Source organism: Acanthisitta chloris, unplaced genomic scaffold, assembly GCF_000695815.1.
Source record: "Acanthisitta chloris isolate BGI_N310 unplaced genomic scaffold, ASM69581v1 scaffold21424, whole genome shotgun sequence".
Taxonomy (NCBI): domain Eukaryota; kingdom Metazoa; phylum Chordata; class Aves; order Passeriformes; family Acanthisittidae; genus Acanthisitta; species Acanthisitta chloris.
The window spans coordinates 6642-30547 of record NW_008667928.1 but is presented as its reverse complement, the minus strand read 5'-3'; the positions used below and the strand labels follow the sequence as shown (position 1 = coordinate 30547).

At 38.2% G+C, this 23906-nt stretch overlaps 1 protein-coding gene across 1 annotated transcript in view; it reads left to right on the top strand.

The window, feature by feature from the left end:
* Positions 1–2148: 2148 nt before the first annotated feature.
* Positions 2149–23906, top strand: part of NR1H4 (nuclear receptor subfamily 1, group H, member 4) — a gene marked incomplete at its 3' end in the record, with an annotated part of 21825 nt that continues 67 nt past the window's right edge. The window contains exons 1-7 of the mRNA XM_009072714.1: positions 2149–2289; positions 10826–11188; positions 16713–16865; positions 20440–20573; positions 21107–21205; positions 22313–22412; positions 23845–23906. The exon at positions 23845–23906 is cut by the window's right edge and continues 67 nt beyond it. Of these exons, the coding sequence (XP_009070962.1) occupies positions 2205–2289; positions 10826–11188; positions 16713–16865; positions 20440–20573; positions 21107–21205; positions 22313–22412; positions 23845–23906 (996 nt within the window). The remainder of the gene's footprint in view (positions 2290–10825; positions 11189–16712; positions 16866–20439; positions 20574–21106; positions 21206–22312; positions 22413–23844) is intronic.

Genomic DNA, 23906 nt, shown 5'->3' with positions numbered 1-23906 from the left:
ATATACTGAGAGTAAATACCTCTTGGATTGTCTTTAAAATATTTTGACACAACTTCCAACGTTCCCGAAGAATATAAGTTCTAGGTTCTGTATGGACACACAGAAATTCACAAGCCCAATGCTGACATGTTAAGTGTTGCAGTGTTAGGTCCTCCTATAGTGTCTGAGGAGGAAACATGCTAGGTAGTAGTAGTGATGGAACACAGTCTTCATGTCTGGCTGCATAGAGAGCTAATTCTGCAAGGAACAATAAGGGAAGATTGTTCCTGGGCTATAGGGAAGACATTGAAGTGCTTGGACATGAGAAGAAGGTGGCAGTGGTCTCTCTTCTCTAGTCTTCAACAAGAAAATCCAGGGAAATATTCACTAGCCCTCTGACGACGCCTCATTTTGATGTTTCTCTTGCTGACCTTTATAAGGGTCCTGACTGTGCTGCTGTCTTTACCCACTACAGAACACTTGTAATAGGCTGTAAGAGGAACACCCTCCCAAGGGTTTGTCCTGGGCAGCTCATGAGAAACAGTCTGTCAGGAATTTTAAGACCTTTGAAGCCATGTGGGCAGCCCCATCTCTTGAGTCCAGCAGATACCTTACCTGGCAAATGTGCTAGCAAGGCAGTAAAATGGTTGGAAGTAAACGTGGACCTATGCGGGTAGCTGGGCTAGTTGCCAACCCCCATCCCAAGATGCATGGGCTTTTTTCTTTTTTTTTGCTGTTGCAAAACTGTTTCTGCACTAGATTTGACGCTGTATGTTTATATGTTACTTGCCATAAGAGCCCTATCTGGTCTGTGATACAAGAAGCTTTTGACATTACTGAGTAAACTTCAAATTATCTGTGGGCAGATATTTAAAATGCATCTGTCTAATTAGAGGGCCTTTGTTTATATTTAAAAAGAACTTAATGAATCCTTACAGACAAATCTGAATATAATTAGAGAGTGTGCTTGCCACTCTCACAGGCTACTTCCCAGTCTGCTCAGCTCTGGGGCCTCCTGTGGCATTCACGTTTTTCTCAGATGACTTAATTTCTGCTTGAGAAACATTCTGAGCCCTCACTGGGAAGCAGACTGGGCCATAACTCTCAGTGAGTGGAAATGCAGTCCCAGGGACAGTCCCACGGGAATAAAACCAAATAAAGAATTAAGACTATAAAACCAAGCAAAACAGATTTGTCAACTTTATGCAGAATCCTCTTGGTGTTTGTACAAGCCCTCGAGACATCTTGTTGTTTGAGCTGCATGTTCTTCTGTTGCTGATGGTCCTGCCCCAAATACAATCTGGACTTGCCCCACTCCACCCAATGAGGCAGACCTGGGCAAGAGAGCATCTTCCATTCCTTCCTCCTGGATGCAGTGCTGGTCTAGCTCTAGCTTCTGCTCAAGTAGAAGGCAGTGGCAGGTCTCTTGCCTCTTTTTTTATAGCCTGGCATTTGGAGCGGGATGGAGATGGCCTGAGTACGGTACCAATGCCAGCCTTAACAGAGGAAATCTGCTCCACCTGACCTGCTAGGAAAGCATGTCAGTGACTGGACACAAGCATCTCCCTACCTCCCCAAGTGAGAGCTCTACAGCTGCTTGAGACCACAGAGGAGGTAGGGAGATGAGTCTAGTTATTAGAGGAAGGCTTTTGCTTTCTGTATTTGCCACCATTTATCTTCTTCAGACAGTAATTACTGAAGGCAAGATAAAGAACCTGTCACTGGAAATTAAACTCAGGTTTCTTGGCTGTCTTACTCTGATCTAACCATAAGCTTACACTTTTTCAGTAAGTGAAAGCAATAAAATGATGAAAGAGCGATGGAAAAATAATGGAAACAATTGGTATTCCCTGGAAGTGGGGCTGGGCAGCATGCCCTCAGCAGGCCAGGCCAGTGCTTTAGTCTGTGAATATTTGAATAAGGTTGAGCATAAACTGTCATTAGTTTAAAAGGAACAGTAGAAGGATGGCAAATAAAATATACCACAGCAAGTAAAAAGCAAACAAGCTGGATGCAGCATTCTATTTAGAGGCTGAATTAGGTATTGTGACTTCAAGCCAATGTTTGCTACAGCAAATATTGAAACAACCTTCTGAATCCTGCCTTACACTAGGTACACAAAAGTTAGTTATCTTGTTTTAAGTATTCTTTCTGCTTTATATGTTTCAGGGTCTCCTTTCAACCTATTTTTTTAATCAGCATATTCCTCCTGAACTGAAGAATAAATGGGATCTGAAATGAATTTAATAGGACATCATCAGCTAGCCACTGCTGATGGATTTCCTCTTGCTGAAGGTCCTCATTTGTTTGGTAAGTCCTCAAATTAGACTGCTGATGGATTTCCTCTTGCTGAAGGCCCTCATTTGTTTGGTAAGTCCCCAAATTAGGTTGAAATAGCAAGCTGTCCTTTACTCAGAAACCTAGAAGAAAATGCACTGAAATTTCAAGTCAAGGACATGTGGCTGACATGTGCCAACCTTCTTGAATCTTCAATACTTATGAAAGGAATAACAAACAATGGGTCTGTGGTGTTAATGCAATCCTGCACACTATTGCTCTCATCACAGGTTATAGCAGGGCCTGTAGGTTGTTTTTGTAGCACTTCTAATACTAGAAAGCATTTGGCAAAGGCAAACCTTTGTATGTTGGCTGGATGTTACCTTCATGCAAGTCATTTAAATCAAGCTGAGCAGATATATTTCCAGTTAATTTGTAATAAAATCAGACTGCAATGTATTTGCATTGCCATATTATGCAAATTTATGAAAGTAATTTCACCTAAATTAAAATAGTTGTCTTATTCAGACCATTAAAAACTTATGCGATTATTTTCAATGCAAAAGAAAATTTATAAAGCAGGCTGGAAAATACTCCTTGTGCCAGTTCCACTGAATTTTTCAAGGCTAAGCATGAGTTCGTTAACGAAGGAAAAATCCTTGGTCAATATTTTATAAGCATGGAGAAGCTGTCTCCTGATATATGTACTGCTAAGAGGTAAAAAGTATAATACATTTTATAGCCTTTCTTTTGGCAGCAGAGGGGCTCCTTCATTGAGTAACATGATGCATGGTGGGGCACACACACAGTACAGACCCCTGCAGAATGCTGCTATGCTTCAGAAGTTTCCAGTCCAAATAAGACCAGAATTCTGTCTTTTTGAGTGTTAGAAAAATTGAAAATATTCCAGTTTCATCTGTCTGAAACAGGAATAGTGGCTGGGGCATGGAAGGACTCTAACACATAGGGTCCTGGCTCCATACAGCTAAACAAAAGCTTCATTACTAATGATGAGCAGAACCCATTCCATTATTGTGTGTTACTGGTTTTACCCTCTGTGTGTTGGGATTTGGTGGGAGAAATGGTTTTGCATTTGTTAAAATGCAAATTTCTTAAAAATGTGTATATAAATAGCTAAGACACTTCTTTGCTACCTGTAGATTCCAATGTCAGGCCATGACATACAAAGAGAAGAAATATGTTCAACTCTAGGGTGCCAAATTTTATATCCAGTTATCATTTAAAAAGTCCTGCATAACTGAACTACTTGAGATTTTGTTAAGAAGACTTCCTCTCAATTTCTACTTTTTCAGTAATTATTTCATTATTTTTAAGGAGTAATGAACATGTAGCTTGAAAGTACAAGGAAGCATGTTAATGTTAATACTTTCCCTGCACAGGGAAATCTTACTCAGAAGTTGTGACGTCTTCAGTCGAGGGATTGTCTCCCATTATAGGTGTTCAGAGCTTAGCACAATGAAAATTAATTCAAACAGACATTTCTGTAGCAGAAAAAAATAATGTATTAAGGGGTTGAATCAGGGGTCCCATTAGGAAGGAGACACAGAACTCCTGCTGTGTGTCAACTAAGCTGACTTTTGTTTTGTAGGATGTCACTCTAATGTAGTGTCTTTTGTTGCTTCTATAACTTGGAAAAACAGCCCATCAGAAATAATATGCAGCTGAGTCCACAGAGAAAGTTATTCATTGTGAAAATATGACTTCATCTCTTCAAAAGGCTTGTAGGAAACTATTTTGCCTCTCAACTTGATATTTGTAAACTACTTGCTTTTTATTTATATATATATTTAGTTTTGGCAGGAAGCAACTTGTTGAACCCAAGGAAACAGAAAGAAAGCTTTTCTTTCAGATACCCCTTAGAATATACATTTCTCTCAGGACTTCTTGCACATTATAGCACACAAAAAGTTTAAAATCGCTGGCTTACAAACATCAACCTTTACACAAACCAGCCTCCTTTTCTTTAAAGATGCATGCTCACATTCTGTAAAAAACCTTGGAAATATATTGTCTTTTCATTATGCTTCACTCAGTCTACACGGAGAGTGTTCTTAGACCTTCAAAACCATATCTAAGTGCATCTCCAAACATTAGCACCAGGTTTTTCAAAAGAAATGTTGTCAACTGTAAGCTGCTTGTGCTGTGAGTCTCATCATCATGGTAATTCCAGGGCACTTTACATACTTAGCCTCAAGATTTCTAGTTGCAGCAGGTTTTGGAAGAGCTTAAAGAAAAAAAAAAAGAAGCTAAAGGTTTCCTGCCTTTCAGAAAAAAAAAAAAAAAAAACCTAAAGGTTTCCTGCCTTTCAGTAGTCTTTGGATTGTGTTTTAACTATAGTTTTGCAATTCTGCAGTTATGAGTCCCTGGAAAAAGAGACTCAAAATGCAAATAAGGAAGAAGTTTGAGGGTCCTTCCCTTCTATCCTGTCTTCCTGGAAAACTGCTTCTCTTCTTCTAGCTTACTACTCAGGTGACTTTGAAACAGTCTAGATCTCTTTACAGAAAATATCTCTCTAAAGAAGAGGCCAAAACCAAATACATAAAATGATACATCCTTTATAGCATCTGCATGCAAGAACAACTTTATCTTTCTTGCAGCTCTGGTTTTCCCAGTGAAGCAAAGGGACTCTTGATGACAAGAAATCCCAGAGGGTCTCCATAAGACCTGACCTATTAAGATACTTTCCTACCTCAGTCAAATCCTGTTTGCATTTCACAAGCCTCATTAGGCTGAACAGAGCCATCTATGTGAAGACTGGTCTAGTTTCATATCCTGAACTAAGAGAAAGTGACACACCTACCAACTTGCATTTTTGAATCTCTGTAATTTAGGACTGAAATCCTGGTCTCCTTTGAAAACTCTGGTTTTTTCAAACACCAAAAATCTGTCCTTCATATCTTAAATGTAGAGGGCAAGCTTATATGTTCATATGCCACCTGAAACATACATAGCTTTTGACTCATTTCTATGATAAGTAAGTAGAAGGCCTCTAAAATTCTATTTTCTGTGAAAGCATATTATCTGGAAGTTATTAGAATGCAAGTTATTAAGTGTGAAACTTCAGATATCACAAGTGGAATTATTGTTAAGAACCTGAAAAGTCAATTTGGTACTATTATATGCTTAATTTGAATGAAGACCTATTTTAAAATACTTTTTGATGGCCTGAAAAAGTTTTCTTGTAATATGACATTAAAATATAACAAGACAAGAAATGCCACCCTCATTGTACATGTCCTTAGCTGACAAAGAAGTTTTCTTGGTGAATGAAGGCTCTTTGAAGCTTCGTCGAAATGGACAAGGAAGAATAATTTTAACTTGCCAATATAAGAACAGCAAAATGCCTTTGAAAATTGCTGTAGGCATAGAACAGTGCCTAAGATGAGCTTAAAAGTCTGACTCCTTTAGACAAATCTGCATTTGTTCTGGTTATGCTTTTTTAAAAAAACAAAACAAAACAAAACAATAGGATCAAGTGTCCAAACTGATTAAACAGCTTCAAGATCATAAGATATGTTAAATAACTACCTGTCTTTAGCAGCACCTGGCAGATGATGAAACATCTGGCTTCATCCCTGCAGAGAAGATAATTAGGCCCATATCTGACCCCCAAATCAGAAGGAAACAAGCCAACACAAATTAAAATGGAAAATCACGTATATATAATAATTGTGAAGAGAGCCAAACCAAACAGAGTGGCAAGCTGAGAAAAAAATTTAATGAGGACAGATTGAATGGGGCTATGAGCAACCTGGTCAAGAGGAAAGTGTCCCTGCCCATGGCAAGGGGTTTGGAACTAGCTGATATTTAAGGTCTCTTCCAACCCAAACCATTCTATCTTGTCATACAGATGTTCCCAGTATGGTCTGAACACTTTGGCCTTTATTTGAGAATGTAGTATTTCTGTGTTTAAAAAAAAATCTGTTAATCCAGTCAGCTAAAATGTGCTGCCTGTGATGTTGATGTGGTTAATCTATTGCACAAAATCACCTGACCTTACCAAATATTTAGTGATAATATATTTTGTTGCAACTAAATCACAAAAGGTACAAAATTACAATGGCTAGGCTACTTGGAGGCATCCCCTTGAATACTAACCCAATTTTATCCGGGTAAATCCACACTGGGAACAGACATTGTTTCAGACATTTACAAACAAGTTTCTCCATAATGAAGTTAATCAGTAAACTATATAACCTCTGGTCTGTGTCACTCCTTTCTGATCTTAAAGAAAGTTCTCACAGTAAAGAATTCAACAGGATACAGACAAAGCAGAATTAAGAAGTTGTATTTATACTAAGTCTTTAGGCAGGGAGAAAAATAGAGGAAAAGGAGGACTAGGCACCTGAAAGAGTACTTTTCTTCAGGAAATGATCAGACTGAACAGAGTCTAAGGTAGGATATTGCCGTGTTCTCCCTTGGATGTTTTTGCCATCTATTCTTGCACTCTTCCTTTAAATTGTAGTATGTTAGAAGGTTCTTTAAACCAAGTGACTGTTAAAAGATATGGGAATAATTTGTTTGGAATTAGATCTGGATTTTGTTAATGGTTATGCCTTGGTTTTCAAATTACTTAATCCTGAATCTTACTATTTCTTTATGTTGCTTCCTGAATATCAAAGGAGAGCCAGAGGTTCATATTCTAAACCTGCTTAGAAATTTATTCTCTTCAATTAGCTTTATATTAGTGGAACAATAACTTTTACATTAAAAATATTATCTCATTATAATTTCTGTAATATTCTGCATAAAACCACCTTTAGTCTACACGTAACCTCAGTATAATTCTGCAAACTGAAAACTCTTTCTTCGGTTCATACAAGGAAAATTTCCTATAATTTCTACAAGTGGTTAAGCCTAAGTCAAATTTTTTTTTTCAAGTCTCATTTAAAACATTGTGTGTAAAATTTAAAGTAACAAAAGCAAAACTCTTCAATGAGCTTCAGCTGCAACTGGAAAAAATATTTGAAAAACAATTATCACATCCATGTGAAGTTTTCTCTTTGTTATTAAAAAGCTTTTCATATTTTTAGTTGCAAAGCATAATCTAAAAGATCGACAGCTGTAAGTAGCAGCACATTTGTGTGTGTTTAAGTAGTCTTTCCTCAAAAATGTAATAGGTATGCTTCCTAAAGGAAAAAACCATATAAATATTTCCAAGTAGTTAAGACCACACAAGTATAAAATGTCGCTGTAGTCCAGTGAGCTCATTTCTGATTTCACTTTCACTGCTTGTACTACTGCAACTCCAATGATTTTATTGGGCTGCTCAAGCTTTAGCTGCATGATACCAGTCCATCCTAGACTTCTACTAATATATATGTGGAGAAAAGCTTATGCACATTCTGCTTGGCAAGATAAGATTACTTTTGTTTTGTAATAAGAAACTACTTGGTCTAGAGTCTCATGTGCAGGTCTACAGGTACATCACATTCAGGTCTACTTAAAACAAACCAAAAGCAAACCAAAAAAATTATTTAACTATGTGTCTGATACAGAAGGAAAAAGAAGGTGATATAGGTGCTTTGGTTTTCCCTATATTTAACTTCATGCATTAAGACTCATTTTTTGTTTCCTTTGGAAGCAGAATAGGATTAATGGCTGTGAAGATTTTTCTAAATGTATCCATAACCCAAATGGTTCCACAGTGGTTTAAATCAACACCAAATATCGTTTCAGGATGTGCCGCAGTTCATTAGCTGTTCTGAGTTTTTTTAATCAGCCCTGAGATTTTTGCTGTGGAAAGCATGTTGCCTTCCCTTCTTGCTCTTTCAGAGGCTTAAGCAGTTTGGGAGGCTGGTATACAGCATTTGTGGCATTTTCTGTGGATAACATGAAGTTAAAAAAAAAGTTTCTTCATTTTGGGATTGTCTCACTTTCCTTTAGCAAATGCGAACAACTAAGTAATTACTAACTAGCAAATGGCAATTTGTTTTCCATGGTGAATGGATTCTTTTCAGAGAGAGATTGAATGATTGTCTATCCCACAATTAACACCAGGTTTTGTACCTGAAGTACCTTGGCTAGTCTTAATGAGCAGCAGACAACATATGGTAAATATAATTAAAGAAAGACTGCACCTGGAATGGGGCAATCCTGGATGAACGTACAGACTGGGGAATGAGACGCTGGAAAGCAGTGCCATGGAAAGGGACCTGGGAGTCCTCATTGATAGCGAGTTGAATATGAGTCAACAGTGTGCCCTGGCAGCCAGGAGGGACAGCATGTCCTGAGGTGCATCAGGCAAGGCACTGCCAGCCAGGCAAGGGATGTGAATGCCTCACCCTACTCTGCACTGGTGCAGCTTCACCTTAAATACTGTGTGCCGTTTTGGGTGCCACAATATATATAAAAAAAAAAAAGTTATTAGAGAGCATCCAAAGGAGGCAAAGAAGATGGTGAAAGGCCTTGAGGGGAAGCCATATGAGGAGTGAATGAGGTGACTTCGTCTGTTCAGCCTGGAGAAAAGAAGACTGAGGAGAGGCCTCACGAAGGGAAGTGAAGGGGCAGCATTGACCTCTTCTTTTTGGCAACCAGTGATAGGATCCAAGTGAATGGCCTGAAGTTGTGTCAGGATAGGGTTAAGTTAGATATTAGAAAAAGGCTCTTCATCCAGAGGGTGGCTGGAACAGGCTTCCCGGTGAAGTGGCCACAGACCCAAGTCTGACAGAGTTCAAGAAGCATTTAGACAATGCTTTCAGGCACACAGTGTGATTCTTGGGAATGTCCAGTGCAGGGACAAGAGTTGGACTTGATGATCCTGTGTGTCCTTTCCAAATCTGAGTATTTTGTGACTCTGTGAAAAACCACCCACTCATTAAACATATACTGTACATCAAGCCATTGTTGTTCTCACCCTTTATGTGTTTTGTCACTACTGTGGCTGGTGGGTAGCAGTGACAGTTTGCATTTGCTGCATTAAGCTGCATTTTAACTTCCAGGCTCTTTCACAGAGTTCCCAGATTGCCTCTGTATGTCTGTGCTGTTCGTTTAAATTGCATAAACTTGGGTTTGGGGAGTGCCTTCTGTTACTCTGCTTCTGCCAGTGTAGTACTTTGGGCCCTGGCCTCTTCCAGAGCAACCAAATGCAACCATAATTAAACTACTTGTAAATAATAAATGGCACCATTATTTTCATTCTATTTTGTGCCATATTTTTCCAGAAATGAGACTTCAATATCTGCTATTGTCAAAGATGTTTTTTTGACAATGCAGTGACCACACAAATCCAAAACACTCGCGTGGCTTCTGCAGCATGGTAAAGCAGGAAGGGCAGAAGGTTGCAGAGCAAGAGCACGAGACCTTGAAAGTGAAAAAGTAGGTGAAATGAAAAGGTTAGTTTCTGGTACTAATTGAAGTGAGACAAAGGAGAGGGAAGGATCCCACTGCTATAGATTTTACTTCTTGTTGTCATTACAGATGTTTCTTCATCTTAACTGTTAGCATTTCTTCATTGTTTCTGATTCCCCAGAAGTGAAGGATGCTTGCCCAGGGCCAATTTTATGTCAGCAAAACCGTTTTTGGAGTTCTTCTGAAGTGCTGTTAAGTGATGGTCAACAATGGCCATTAATCTGTGGTTTCCTGGTAAATACTGCTGTTAACTCCAATAAAAGTGGACTGGCCATCTTCATAGAAATATACACTATTTTTCTCTGATTCTCTTCTTGGAACCACTGAAGGAATCATGTCAGTGTTTTAATGAAACAGCAAGATGTGGCTCTCTCCAACAGAAGATATGAAGTAGTTTGCAAATCACTTTTAAATTCCACTTTTCAGCTGTTTGACATGCACTTGATTTTGACATCACCATCCAGGGTCTGCTAGATGTTGTTGTGCATGTGGTACAGAAAAAAAACACCAAAGGGACTTAAGTTGTTTGCCATTTTTAAAATGCTATTTAATGAGCAAAGTTAAGGTAGCCTCCAGATACTGTGTTCATTCCTGACAGGAAAGGCTGTCACTCCTTGTACCACTGCCAGGTCTGTTGTTGGCTCAGAGGTGACAAATGCTGGCTTACTGAGGTGCTTTCTATGAGAACTGCACAACTGCACTGCATGGCACAGGCTTGTAGGGACTGGGGACCAGGCTACAGAGGCTAGCTGGGTGGCCACTGGAAGCTGGATGGTGAGAAGTTTGCATTTCACTACTTATATTAGGAATATCTTCCCTGTTTCTTCATGGTAGCCTACTTTCCACCTTCAGGCTCTTTTTGAAGGATTTTTTTTCATGTTGTGTTGTGGATTGCTCGCTCTTGTAAACTGAACTATTATACGATTACCTGCATGGTATTTTTCAAGATTTATTTTATGTAAGTGCCAATGCCAGACATTTCCAGCCATGATAAAGGAGTGACTGAGAATGACTAATTTATTTTCAAAATATCTTGCAGTGTATTTGTGTAGGACCAGGTCCACAGCAAATCTGAGCTCAGATAAAGCAATCTTTGTGCCTGTTTTTTGAGACAGATGTCTGGAAGTGGAAACTTTTCTGATAACTACTGTTTCATGGTCATAATAGAAATTGAGTTTGCATTATTATTATTTTCCAGGTGTCCTTTCAGAACCAATGAGCTCTCCAGTGCAAGAGGCAGATGTGTCACCTTACACACAGTACAACAGTGTGCCATTTCCCCAAGTTCAACCTCAGATTTCATCACCGCCTTATTACTCCAACCTAGGCTTCTACCCTCCACAGCATGAGGAATGGTATTCCCCCGGGATGTACGAACTCAGGAGATTACCCTCCGATACCTTTTTTACGAGGGAGACAGAGATAATGGATATCCCTGCAGCCAAAAAGCCTAGACTTGGTCACTCCACAGGAAGAGTGAAAGGAGAAGAGCTCTGTGTGGTCTGTGGTGACAAAGCCTCTGGGTACCACTACAATGCCCTTACTTGTGAAGGATGCAAAGGTAGGATGAAATCAATTACAGAATGCAATTCATCTAACAAGCACAGCACTTTCTTAGTATTTTTTCTTTCTTGTTAATTTTATCTGAGTCATTAAACATTTTAGAGATTTACATTTGGATCTGGTGTACTCTAGTCTGTATTTTCCCTAAGACAGATTGGTAGTGTCTTCTACCATTGGCCTGTGATTATACAGCACACTAGGTCAACCTGTGGCTCTTGAGCACCATTAGCTCTTGGTAAACTGAAAAGAAGCTTCTATGTGTAGCATGGCAGTCTGGCTTTGCTATCTATGGAAGCTGTTCGTGCCAATCTCTGCCCATGGATGGAGCCAAACCCATGGAGGCTCCTGGGATTTCAGTCCTAGGCTGTCCTATAAATTAGCTGTAAGACCAGCCCAAGTGCCTCCTGTAGTGCACATTGAAAGGAAGTGAAAACTGTCAGCCCCCACCTGCAGGCTGTTCCCAGAGACTCTCTTTCCCCCAGCTCTCAAAGGGTATGGTGGGTGCCTTCAGGTTTGTGAAATGGAAGGATGGATAGCTCTATCTCTAGGAAGGGAGCTTCTTCAGCAAGCAGGTGGTATCTGTGGGATAAATATCTTGCTTCTTAGGAAAACAGTATTCACATGTTGGTGCCAGGGTAAATGGGGTATCAAAAATCATTGCCATAATTGGAAACATGATTGTCAGTTATTTTAGCAGAGAGGGGTAAAAGATTATGGCAATGGAATAACTATTATGCTGGAAGACCATTATTCTATGACAGGGTTGAGGTACACTACAGCCAGAAAAATAATGCCCCACTTTTTCATTCTGTTCTGTGAAGAAAAATTTAATTATCATTTCTGTTCTATGGATAAAGACTAAAGCATGGACATCACTGAAACACTAAAATATGTTAATGTGGAACCAACTCACTGTCTCAGAGAGTGGATCTTGAAGTAATTTGGGACTCTTGCTTTATCTATCACAAATTCATCTGTGAGGAAACAACAGACCACACTAGTCAACTACTCTAAACATGGATATAGTCAAGGGTCACATAGTTTTTCTCAATAATTCTCATAAATAAGATTCTTTCTGCTGTCTCTGTGAATAGTCTCCAAGTCAAAAACTATGAATTAACTCATATGAATGCTGTCATTATAAATTAGACTAAACTAAATCTTGATGTGAAGTTTCCAAGTAATGATACATTAATTATTAGCCAGCTATGCCTACTGTTTATTAACTTCAATATTAAATGTCTTAGCAACTTTTCAAAGACTTAGAATTACAAACTTTGAAATTTGAAAAGAGTGTTTCTAGGAGAGAGGTTAAAACCACCAGGTAAACATTCAGACTAAAACCTATGGTGGAAGGAAATACGTGTGTACCTCCCTACTAATTCAGTTTGAATCACTCTATGTAACCATAATTTTACTGCTTTATTGGGATAATCTATTTTATGTTTTTGTTCTGTTTCATGACTGCAACATCAATTATGAAGAATAGTACCCTTGATCAAACACAGTAAAAGCTGATTTATTCAAAGGTAGTGCATTCTGTTTCTACAATAAACTTTAGAGGCGATTAAAGTACCAGCTGATTCAGTAAAAAAGATATGCTGAGGACAGTAATTCTGTTTGACAAGGTAAAGCAGATACTATGTTTTCTAGACCTCTGGTCATTCTTGTGTATCTTGGAATTTTTCACGTGGGTGTGTGTTACCTTCATAGCATGGGAACCAAAATTAGACTCAGTACTTCAGTTGTGCTATTATCAGTGCAGGAGAAGGACTGCCTCACTTGGCTGTGTCTTGCACCCTTCTTTTTGGCAACAAGATTGTTAATTCACACTTAATGTGTGTCCAGAATAATACACAGATCCCTTTTCTGCAGGACTAATGCTCACCTTGCAGCATCCCTGCTCCATTGATGCTGTGGATGTTATTCAAAGGAAAAGCTTTGCGCATATTTTTATGGGATTCAGTCTTCTGTGATGAATATGTTAATTTAGGTTTTTAAAATTTCTTTCTTGGATAATGAATTCAGCAACACCTTCCATTCTTTTTCGTTTTCTTTCTTGGGTGGAAGGAACAATATTGAGATCTTATTTACTGTCCCTCATGAGAATATTAATCTGAACATATTGGCAGGAGTATACACTGTTATTTTTTAAAATGTATTATCATCCATTAACAAATATGTATAAACTATTTCATTAATATTTTGCATATTCTGCAAAAGCAGAATATATAGAATATTTGCCCTCATACAACATTTAGCTGTGGTAATATAAAAAAAAAAAAAACAAAAAAAAACTTCCTTGAGGTTTGTCTCACTTCTAATATATCACTTTAAAAATATTGCCTTGATTAAATATAAGAGCATCACGCTTGTGGTTCATAAAGAATGAGGCAGTTCAGGCATTGCTACAGTACATGGAGCAACATGCTGTACTTAAACCTGCTGCTGTAGAGGCCATTTCTGAGACAGCCTTTGCAGACAGACATTAAAGACATTTTGGTATAGCCTCTGCCTGTGTAGTGATATTGTGTTTTAAGGCCCATTTCCAGATGTTGCAGAGCAATTATGACATAGTGTTGTGCTTGTTTAATAAAGCCACAAAATAAGTTTTACTGAAAGAAAAGGTCTCCATCTCTAAGGTCCCTTCCAACCCAAACCATTCTATGATTCTTTGAAAGGCTAGTTGTGCTTTCCCTCTATGCAGGCTTATAATACGGGTGTTTGCATTATTCAAACCACTCCTGTACTGCTTGATGTCTCTCATGCCAGACTGGGAATTCTTCTTGAAAAGAATTGTCCTGCTTTAATCTTCCCCTCACACTAACACCCACCACATGGGCACGTGGGGAAGCAATGTCAGAAGGTGTCTTTGCAGTCTGACAGCGAGCAGCTGGTGCTTGTTGGCAATTGTGAACTTCAAAAACTTTTAAATTGAAAACCAATCAGGATGGAAAACAGATATTTCCAAAGTTTTCATCTACACTTTTTACAGTTGTCCTTCTTCAACTTTGATAATTTCCATAAGAAAAAAATCTGCATCAGTAACACTGGAGCAGCTCTATCATAATTAATCATATTCATGACTAGCTAAGAGAACAAAGCAAATACAATGTTTCCAGCCAACATGAGCTTTTTGTAATTTAGCAAGATCAGATAAAAGTTAGACTGTGCCAGAAAAACCTTCAGCTTTTGGGGTTGCTAAACCTTCGTTAGTTTAATGTATGCCATTTTTGACTTACCTTTAAATTTGAGTAAAACTCTTGCTCTGATAGGAAGTCACACATAAAGTATTTCAGGTGGTTTAAGTTAATTTTGAATTAGTAGTGAGTAATATATATATAAATTTCATTCATACCAAAAACTAATTTCAAAATTAACAATGAAGAAGTCTGTTCTAGAAGACAATGATTTCATGAGTCACTACGTCATGATAAAACTGTAGCAATAGTAGGGTTAAAAGTATTTTTGCAAAAAAAAAGATTTTGCTTTTCATTTCCTCTCAGTTCACTTTTTCAAAACCTTTGTTTTTAAGACAAAATATTTGACTGCTTGAATTTTGTCGGTTCCTAGCTTTTGCATCCATATTTTTACATTCTTCTTTCACAGTCTTGCATATCTGAAAACATTCATTTACCTGCTCTTATTCTTTGTTGTCAATGAAGAAGCAAATGTACACCTTGTGGATAGGTTGAGTGATAGTGTCATCAATCAGCCTTAGAATGTAATAAATATTTGTACAGAGCTTTTCAACATTTACTGCTAAATAATATGCCATAAATTACAGGACTTATAGTTGACAAAATTCAAAAATTATATAAAGCCGATGCAGTTAATTTTAACTGACAGTGAGAACCTACAGCTTAAATCCCAGCCTTTTTCTTCCTTCCCTGACCAGTAAATGGTAACGTATTAAAACCACGTGAATGATGAATAAAAATAATGCCTGGGGCTGCTGGAGGTTCTAAGCAATCTGCATTTCAAAAGAGATTGATGCCAGTCAACTGTATTTATTTAAAAAGCAGCGAATAAAACAGACAGCATGGAAGAGATTTCAGGCAGGAATTACTCCAGATTCAGAGAAATGCCAGGTTTTTTGTGACCAGGTAGTGGAATTGTTTTACTAGTTGCTACACATTGGTGCTTGGAAGAGATTATACAACTAAAAAACATGAGCCAAATCTGGGAAATTGTCATCTGACGATGGCAAAACTGTCACATCATGTATTATCTTGCTTAGATTCAGTGGGACAGTAACGTAGCTGAATATATTCTGCAAACACATAGACAAATCTTTCAAGTTCACATCTAAATTTGCTCTATGATTTGACTATGGAATACTGAGTCTTATCTGGTGCCTCTCTCTCAGTGCATCAAAGTGCCAGGCTGGAAAACGATGGGTTTATTGTGCAAGCCAGTGGTGATAAGAAAGCAAAAGCTTTTTTTTTTGATAGCTCTGGTTAATGTAAATTTACACAGAGTATTAGTTTGAAACACAGTATAAAGCACTGATATGTCAGCAGAAGCTCCCAGGAATTTATTTCAGGAACCTGCCCTCAGATGGGGAGGAAAACTGATTCCCTCTGTAGCTGATGCAAAATAATCTCTGCCATGTGAAGGACAGTGTAAAAAGATTGTGACTAGTGAGTTGCGTTGAAAATTCAAGAAACAGCAGCAAAGATTCTGATGCTTTGTGTGATGACTCTTTTATTCAATTGCATTTAATATCTTGAGCACCCCACATTTTGCTCACAGTGCCACTCTCGGAGATGTGCTAGGCAGCAGCCAAACAGAATATTTGGAGAGACTGAAGAAAGGTCCTCTCAGTTTCTTGTATCAGTTGCTGTTAGGAGTTACCAATGTGCAATTTTGAAGTGTATTCAGTGATGATACCAGTAGAACTGCCCATGCATGTGAAATTAGGTGACTGCTTAACTCATCAAGTGGACAGTATTTAATGAATAAGGCTGGAGTATCTTGTAGACAGGGGAGGAGGCCACATATACAATAGGCAGATATAATGCAGCTTCCTTATTATTACTTGGTGGTGGGTGAGCAGACCAGTATGTGGAGCTTCTATTGCTCCCAGGACCCAGGGGAAGCATGATGAGTTACTCAAGTCTCTGCACATCCTATGCCTCAAGAGACTTAACAGACTTATATATTTTTTTACTGGCTATTTGTATGACATCACCCTACTGCTCTAGTGCTGGTGCTCAGACTGCTCCTGGCAGGTTTCAGATTTGGGTCTGAGTTTTCCCAACATTCATAATTCCTGGACCTTACTTTGGGCTAATGTTTGGGCTCATGATTTATCATGTTCATTTATTAAATTGTACAACTTTGAGACTATTGTCAATACAAATATCAAGAGTGTAGTCATCCAGGCACTGAAAGAAGCTTGCGGTGTGGCAGAACATGGGTCATTCAGAAAATCCGGTGCAGATAGAAGTGCTCTTCAACTTGATGACTTTGTTTCTTTGAGTGCTTTCTTTCATCTATGTCACTACTGTGTTGTGCAGGATTCTTCAGAAGAAGCATCACAAAAAATGCAGTATACAAGTGTAAAAATGGAGGCAACTGTGAGATGGACATGTACATGAGGAGAAAATGCCAGGAGTGTCGTCTAAGGAAATGCAAGCAAATGGGCATGTTGGCTGAATGTATGTATACAGGTATTTGCATCGTATGGTCAATGTGTGCATCAAATACTGTAGTTGCTTAATTAGTCTGGTTTTAATAATAAAGTTATAAAAGATGTCATCAGGTAGGCAAAAGGTGCATTAAAGATGATGTCATTCCTGTGCATCAAATCCCACCAAAAAAGAGAAATGCACTTATAAGCAACAGGATTTCATTGGTGGTCAGGGATGCAAGGGGGTAGGAGCTGAGAAAATGGTGTAGGGCTGCCCTGCACTAGATGACAGCTATTAGTCTGCTTGAGCAGGAAGGAAAAGCAGTCAGGGGAAGTGACTCTATGGGAGACTCCCCAGGAGTGAGGAGTTTGCAGTGTTGTGGAAGCCAAAGCAGGAAAAGTCCTGACGCTTCTCTTTCCTACTCTTTCTGGGGCTCTCCCTGTCAAGTTCTTGCTAGCCAAGCTCAAAATTTGGCACTCAAACAACGCCATTTTCAAGAAAAGACTAGGACTCTTGCTAGCAGGAAGTTTCTGTGAATTTCTCAAGTGGTTGTTCCCAGACCTCACCCAGCAATCAGGCAAAGCCTGCTAAGGGCTAGCCCTTTTTTATAGTCTCATTAGCTTTTCTTGTGGCACTATAGATTTTCCAGTCTTGCATATAGGCACACAGAACTGTCTCCAGAAACAAATGTGATGGATTTTAATAATGCTTCATATTAAAGCAAAAAGTCTATTCAGTCTGACAGTTTATAAACTTTATTGAGCTTCAAACTGTGTAACTTAGAACAACAGGGCTGTTGGAGTGCAACTTTGAACATGTTTAAAACTCCCTTTCAAGTTATTCCACTATTTTTGCAAGCTTGCTCCTGAAAACAGTCTGTAAACATCTGCTCTTCTGCCTTCCATGAATAGGACTATCAATTTATTTTTCTTGATGGCTCCAATCACTTTAGCATACACATATGTGTGAAAGCAATTTAGGTTCATACAGGAAATTAATATACTTGGAATTTTTAATATATTTCTATCCTTCAATCTGATCAGAAGATGCTATATTAACTGTTGGTTTTGTGAGAAACAATAAGCTCCATCAATATTTGGAAGGTGTTGCCAGCATAATGTAATTAATCTTTCATTCTGCAAATTGAACAGGCTGCAAAGATCCTGAGATACGACATATTCTCGTGCAATACATAAATATATATGAGCAGACACCACCACTGTGATGACAGCACTCAGTGTGGCAGAGGAAAATGACTCCCCCGTGGAGCTGATCCCAGATCCATTGTTCCAAAATTTTGAGGGTTGAAAGTAGACCGAGTGATTCAGGGTGACAAAAAATCCAACCCATCGCTGAAAAAAAAGAGGTCAGCGTAAATAATACTGACTGGGACTACATGAAACTTTTAAACAGGTCTATCATTTTCACAGACTGGCACATGTGAAATAAAAGCCAGTGAGTGCCACTGTCATCTGACTCTCTCTCTGCAATGGAAACATGGGGTATCTTGTGTTGCTCATGACTTAACCATAAGCATGCTTTAATGCACTGCAATGAGGATGTTTGGCAAGGCACTATTTAATGGCTTTTAAGTAGGAGTGTGTTGTATAATTGCTTTTAGTTCAAGGCAATCCAGGACAGTAAAACATGAAGCTTCTAGTAGTATAGAGCATTTATTTGAAAAAATATGGCTAGGGAATAAAAGGTTACCTTGAACTTTGTTTCACTTACTCATTTTGTAGATTTGTAATTGCAAGGTCTGTGGATTCTTTTTTCCTTCTGAACAAGGAGGTAAAGTATTATAAATATTTATGGCACAACTACTCAACAGTCCTACTCCTGCCCTTTATGCACAAACTACAGACAGACCAAAATTACTACCCATCAGTTTCAGTCATTTGCTGTCATTTTGATCTAAACTGTAAGTTTCTTGGGTGAAATATCTACCTAGGAAAGACTCAGGTTCTGACACTCTTCCTGAAATTTAATACTCATTAAAACATAGCTATCTCTGAGGTAAAAAGTAAAGTCCTGTCTCACACATGAGTTTTTCACCTGACTTAAATGGAGCTAGAATAAGATGTCAAGGTAATACTCACGAGCATAAAGCATGAGAAAAATCTGTCTTAATGCTTAAGGTAAATGTAAACAAAATTTTCCCTCGGAAGGTAGTAGAGTAGATTCTAAGCTGGTGGAAAACAGCACAAGCCTATTAATACCACCAAAGGATGCACTGAATAATTTAGAAAAAGAAATCTATGGTGCTGTGCAGCACCACAAATTACATGGCTTGATACCAATTATTATCTCCATCGTTCCTATTCCCTCCTTTCAAGGTATTATTTGCAGGTCTTATTTTAATCATGTAAATTTCCTCTTCTCTCAGTGGTTCAGGTAGGTTATTTTATATAGGGCTTAAACAGGAAATTAAAAACATTCACAACGAAATTCAGTGTTTTCGTGGTATCTTCCTCCACATCATATGCTCACTGAATGAGCTTCTTTTCCTGCTCTGCATTTTCAAAGGTGAAGAATGGGAAGGATACTTGAAAAAAAAAAGCTAAGAGAGAAAGAAAGGAGTCCTGTGCTGATACATTTATTTTTAGATGAATACTTAGCTGTTTACATTTTCATTCGTGCTTTCTGCCTGTCTTTCACAGGTTGTGTAGGGTACCTATTGTCCCTTTCTTTTGTTAGCACAAGTAAATTGATAGTTTTTATGGCATTCACACAAGGATGCTCACTGGTTCAAGGTACTGAAATGTCATCTTGAACATAAAAACCCCAACAAACAAACGAATAAAACCCCAAACCACAAATGCACAAATCCTTTCATTACAGCAAGTGAAACTCCATAGTAAAACCAGAGCTTTATACAGTCCTCTAATACAGTGAAAAGAAAAATAACAAAACCAATTGGGTAACATTTTAAATAAATACATTTTATAGGTACATTTCCCAGCCTGAGTTACTTCTGAGCCTGCATTTTCAGCTGTTTGACACAGTAATGGCTAAAGCTCTGGAGTCCCCTCCTCTGAGTGGGCTTTCTGTGCAAAGATTTTGCACAACAGTTATAATATTGCTTAAATGATTTAGAAAATTTCAGTGCTCTTTGTGTAAAAATAACAGCTGCACCTCAATTGCTATTTTGGATTGGATGAGGAGCGCACTTTTGATATCAGTCCTCCAATTGTTCCTATTTACTGCACTTTGGTTTGGGTCCTGGAGCACAGGAAGGGGTTTTCATTTGGATGAAACTAAACCAAAGGCACACTCCAGCACACTCCCATCACTAATGGGTTTTCTGTCTGTAAGAATAGATTAGAGCTGCTCCAAACAAGACCCCTGACATGTTTCCTATATGGATGCTGGATCACCAGAACCAACAGTTTTGCTCTGCAGTTGAGCTCCGTCTGGGCTAAACTATTCATTAGTGTGTACCTTTATGTCTCATTAGACTCACATCTAAAGACAATGACATGTTCAGGAAATGATCTGCACAGGTAAGTGGGTTTGTTAGTGTAAAGGGCACTCATTTAGCATGTTTATCTACCTATTCAGGGCCTGAGGCATATAGAAATCCAACTGCTATCTGTTGGATTATGTGTTCTAGGTCTGTTAACAGAGATACAGTGCAAGTCAAAAAGGCTACGGAAAAATGTGAAACAGCCCCCAGATCAGACAGTCAATGAAGATAATGAAGGCCATGATGTGAAACAAGTAACATCTACAACTAAAATATATAGGGTAAGAGAATTCTTGTAATAGTTTGCACAGTACTGATGATGTTTGTTTTTTGTTAAATGTGTCTAATACAATGAATATAGAGTATTGCGAACTCTTTGGAGCTGTCTGTATTAATTAAAACTCCATCTTCCACCAAGTCAAGGAAGTACCTTGACTACAGATGTAGTTCTGATATTTTTAGTCAAAACTCTGTAAAGCTTCTATAAAATCCATACAGTACTTTTTTCCCTGGTACATATGTCTGGTGTATATCACATGCAGTGAGGTGTGATATTAAACCTTGAACATACATAGTTATTTGCTAAACATTTCTTTCTTTCTAGTAATTAACCACACAAAATCATTCAGTTTAAAAGCATTACTTGCTTCTCTTCTATACACTTCCATAGAAATCGCAATGCCAAGCAAACCTCTTACCTGTTTGGTCTCCACGTGTAAAAATAGATGTATAACTTCCGCCTAAAGCAAGAGATGTTAGATCATTTCTATGACTGCATTTCAGGATGGGCTTTTTTTTTTTTTTGCCAGTATAGGAGAAAGTAGAATTTACCCCAGAACAGCAGAACCTTCTTGATTACATCATGGATTCATACAGTAAACAACAAATACCACAGGAGGTGTCAAAAAAACTAGTGAGTATACTGATTGACTAACTTTTGAGATGCAGATAATTAAGCTGAGGAATACACAGCAAAAAGTATTTGTAGCCAGCATAAGTAGGGGTAGTAAGTGGTAGAGCAAACTATGGGTAAAAGCTTAAAGTATTCTACACATGGGACAGAATCTCTCCCATTGAATTAACAGACCACATCTTTGTTTATCAAACTTAAATGCTAAGAAAAAGCTTCCAGCTCTAGAATAACACTTTTATGCTCATATCTAACCTTTATTGATTGGAACTTCATTTTTTGCATTGTCAGTATAGACAGTGATTTGAGTTTGACTTGCTGTTAAGCTTCCTTTCTATAAAAAGTCTAGCCTAGAAGCTTGAAAATACTTAATTTTTTTTGAACACAAATTCCAGCATTTTCTGGGTTTTGATTTTTTTTCATCTCCTCTTCTTTTCTTTTCCTCACTACCTTCTAGAAATTCCAGTTTCCTTTAAGAACTCACCGTTTTCATGGTAGGATGGAAAAAGGTTGGGAAAGAGAGAGAAGAGGATAAAAGGGTTTAAAAGAGTATTGCATTTAATTTGTGAATGTAATTTTAAATGTGATTTAAAACTTTCATGTTCAATCTTTAAAAAAAAGTCAAAACAAACAACCAAAACAACTGTAGAAAATTAGTTCCTAAGTCAACAACTTTGAAAACTAAAAGGAAGACACTTGCAGGGGGAGGGCTGAATAAGCCATAATTAATTTGAACTTATGTCCATGGGAGACTGAGAAGGTCAAAACAAAAAATATATTGAAAAGAAGTAGACAAATTAATTTATAGCGAGGCTTTTGGTTAAATATTGTGATAAATATAGAACTTCTAGCTCAGAAAGTGCCTAAATCATTGATTGCTAGACATGACACTGAACATGAGACAGATATTCCAGAGGAAAAGACACTGTCTACTTCTTTTACTTCTTATATTGCCTTCCAAATACTTGGATTTGACAACCATTGGAGACAAATTACAGTGTTAGGTGGAACTCTTGCCCAGTCCAGTCTAATAATTCTTGTATTTTATACTCTGAAATATGGAATGTCAATGAATATTAACAGATTTTATTTGGTTTGGTTTTTTAACAGTTAAATGAGGAATTCAGTGCTGAAGGAAATTTTCTGATTTTAACAGAAATGGCTACCAGTCATGTGCAGGTTCTTGTGGAATTCACTAAAAAACTACCAGGTATTTTCAGTGTGTTGGGGCAAATTTTGTTATTGCAAGGGTTACATACTTTTCAGCTGCTATTTGGTAATTGTGTATATTTAGAAGACAATATAAAAATGCCTCATCCTCTGACATATTCTTCAGACACTGTCTATAGAAAAGGAGCTTTGTGCTTGGAAGAATAATATGCTGAATAATTCAAACTGTGTCACTCTGAGATGTCGCACTCTTTACCTATTGATAAACAAAATGCTCAAAAATGGAATCATGCGTCTATTTTCATATAGAATCATAGAATCAACCGGGTTGGAAGAAACCTCAAAGATCATCGAGTCCAACCCTACCGTCATTACTAGACCATGGCACTAAGTGCCACATCCAGTCTTATCTTAAATACCTCCAGGGATGGTGAATCCACCACCTCCCTGGGCAGCCCTTTCCAATGCCTGATCACCCTCTCAGTAAAAAATCTCTTCCTAATATCCAAGCTAAACGTCTCCTGGCAGAGCTTGAGTCTGTGCCCTCTTGTCCTATATTTTGCAATGTCCAATACTCTGCCTCTAAAATACCACTAACACTTGTCAGACTCTGCTTCCTGCCCTTTACTGCCTTTCTAGCAATGCTTGTAGGTCATAACAGTCACTGAATTTTGAGTCCCACACAAGAACTTTCCCTAGTTAGTTGCACCAATACTTATGGTCAAGCACAGAAAATCTGAGTTTATCATTAGTATTTTTTTAACTCCCAAGCTGAGTTGGGCATGGCACAGGTTCCTTTTAATTAAGGAATGTGCATTGTAACACTTAGCTGTACAAAACCATTATTTTCCTGGTCCTGTCTCTGTGTGTCACAGGCTTACTTCAAAGCCTACTGCTACAGTGGTAACTATATTTTTATGTTAACTGGGATATTGGCTTGCAAGAGAGGAAGAAGGGAGGAGAATTGTAACTCAAAGAGAAATGCGTATTTAAAGTACAGATGGAATCCTCCGTGTAAAATGGTTTAATAATCCAAAGGCAAGGTGAAATATGTAAAATGAGATGCTATAAATGCTGATTTTTGCCACCAGAGCATGTAGGGTGACGAAAGCAGCATGGAGGTGGGAGATGCATACAGAGAACTCTGGTTGAAACATGGCAGAAGATACTAGGGTGCAGCATCTGGCTAGACAAATTTCTTGATATTTGTTATGCTACACCACTAGATTTTGCTTAGCATGGTCCTCTAAAAGTACCATGAACATGGACACACATGTAATCCTCATTGGTGAGGTTCAAATCTGTGCCATTTTCTGGAATCTGGGTTTCAATTTCTGCAGCACTTGGCAACCCTGCTGAGACCAGCATCGAAGTTACACAGATGTGTGGCACTGCATGTGCAAGAATTTCAGGACAGAAAGTAGTGGGGAATTTTACTGTTGCTGCCTGACTTATCTTTAATGTCTCCCCAGGTTTCCAAACCCTGGATCATGAAGATCAGATTGCTTTGCTTAAGGGCTCAGCAGTAGAAGCC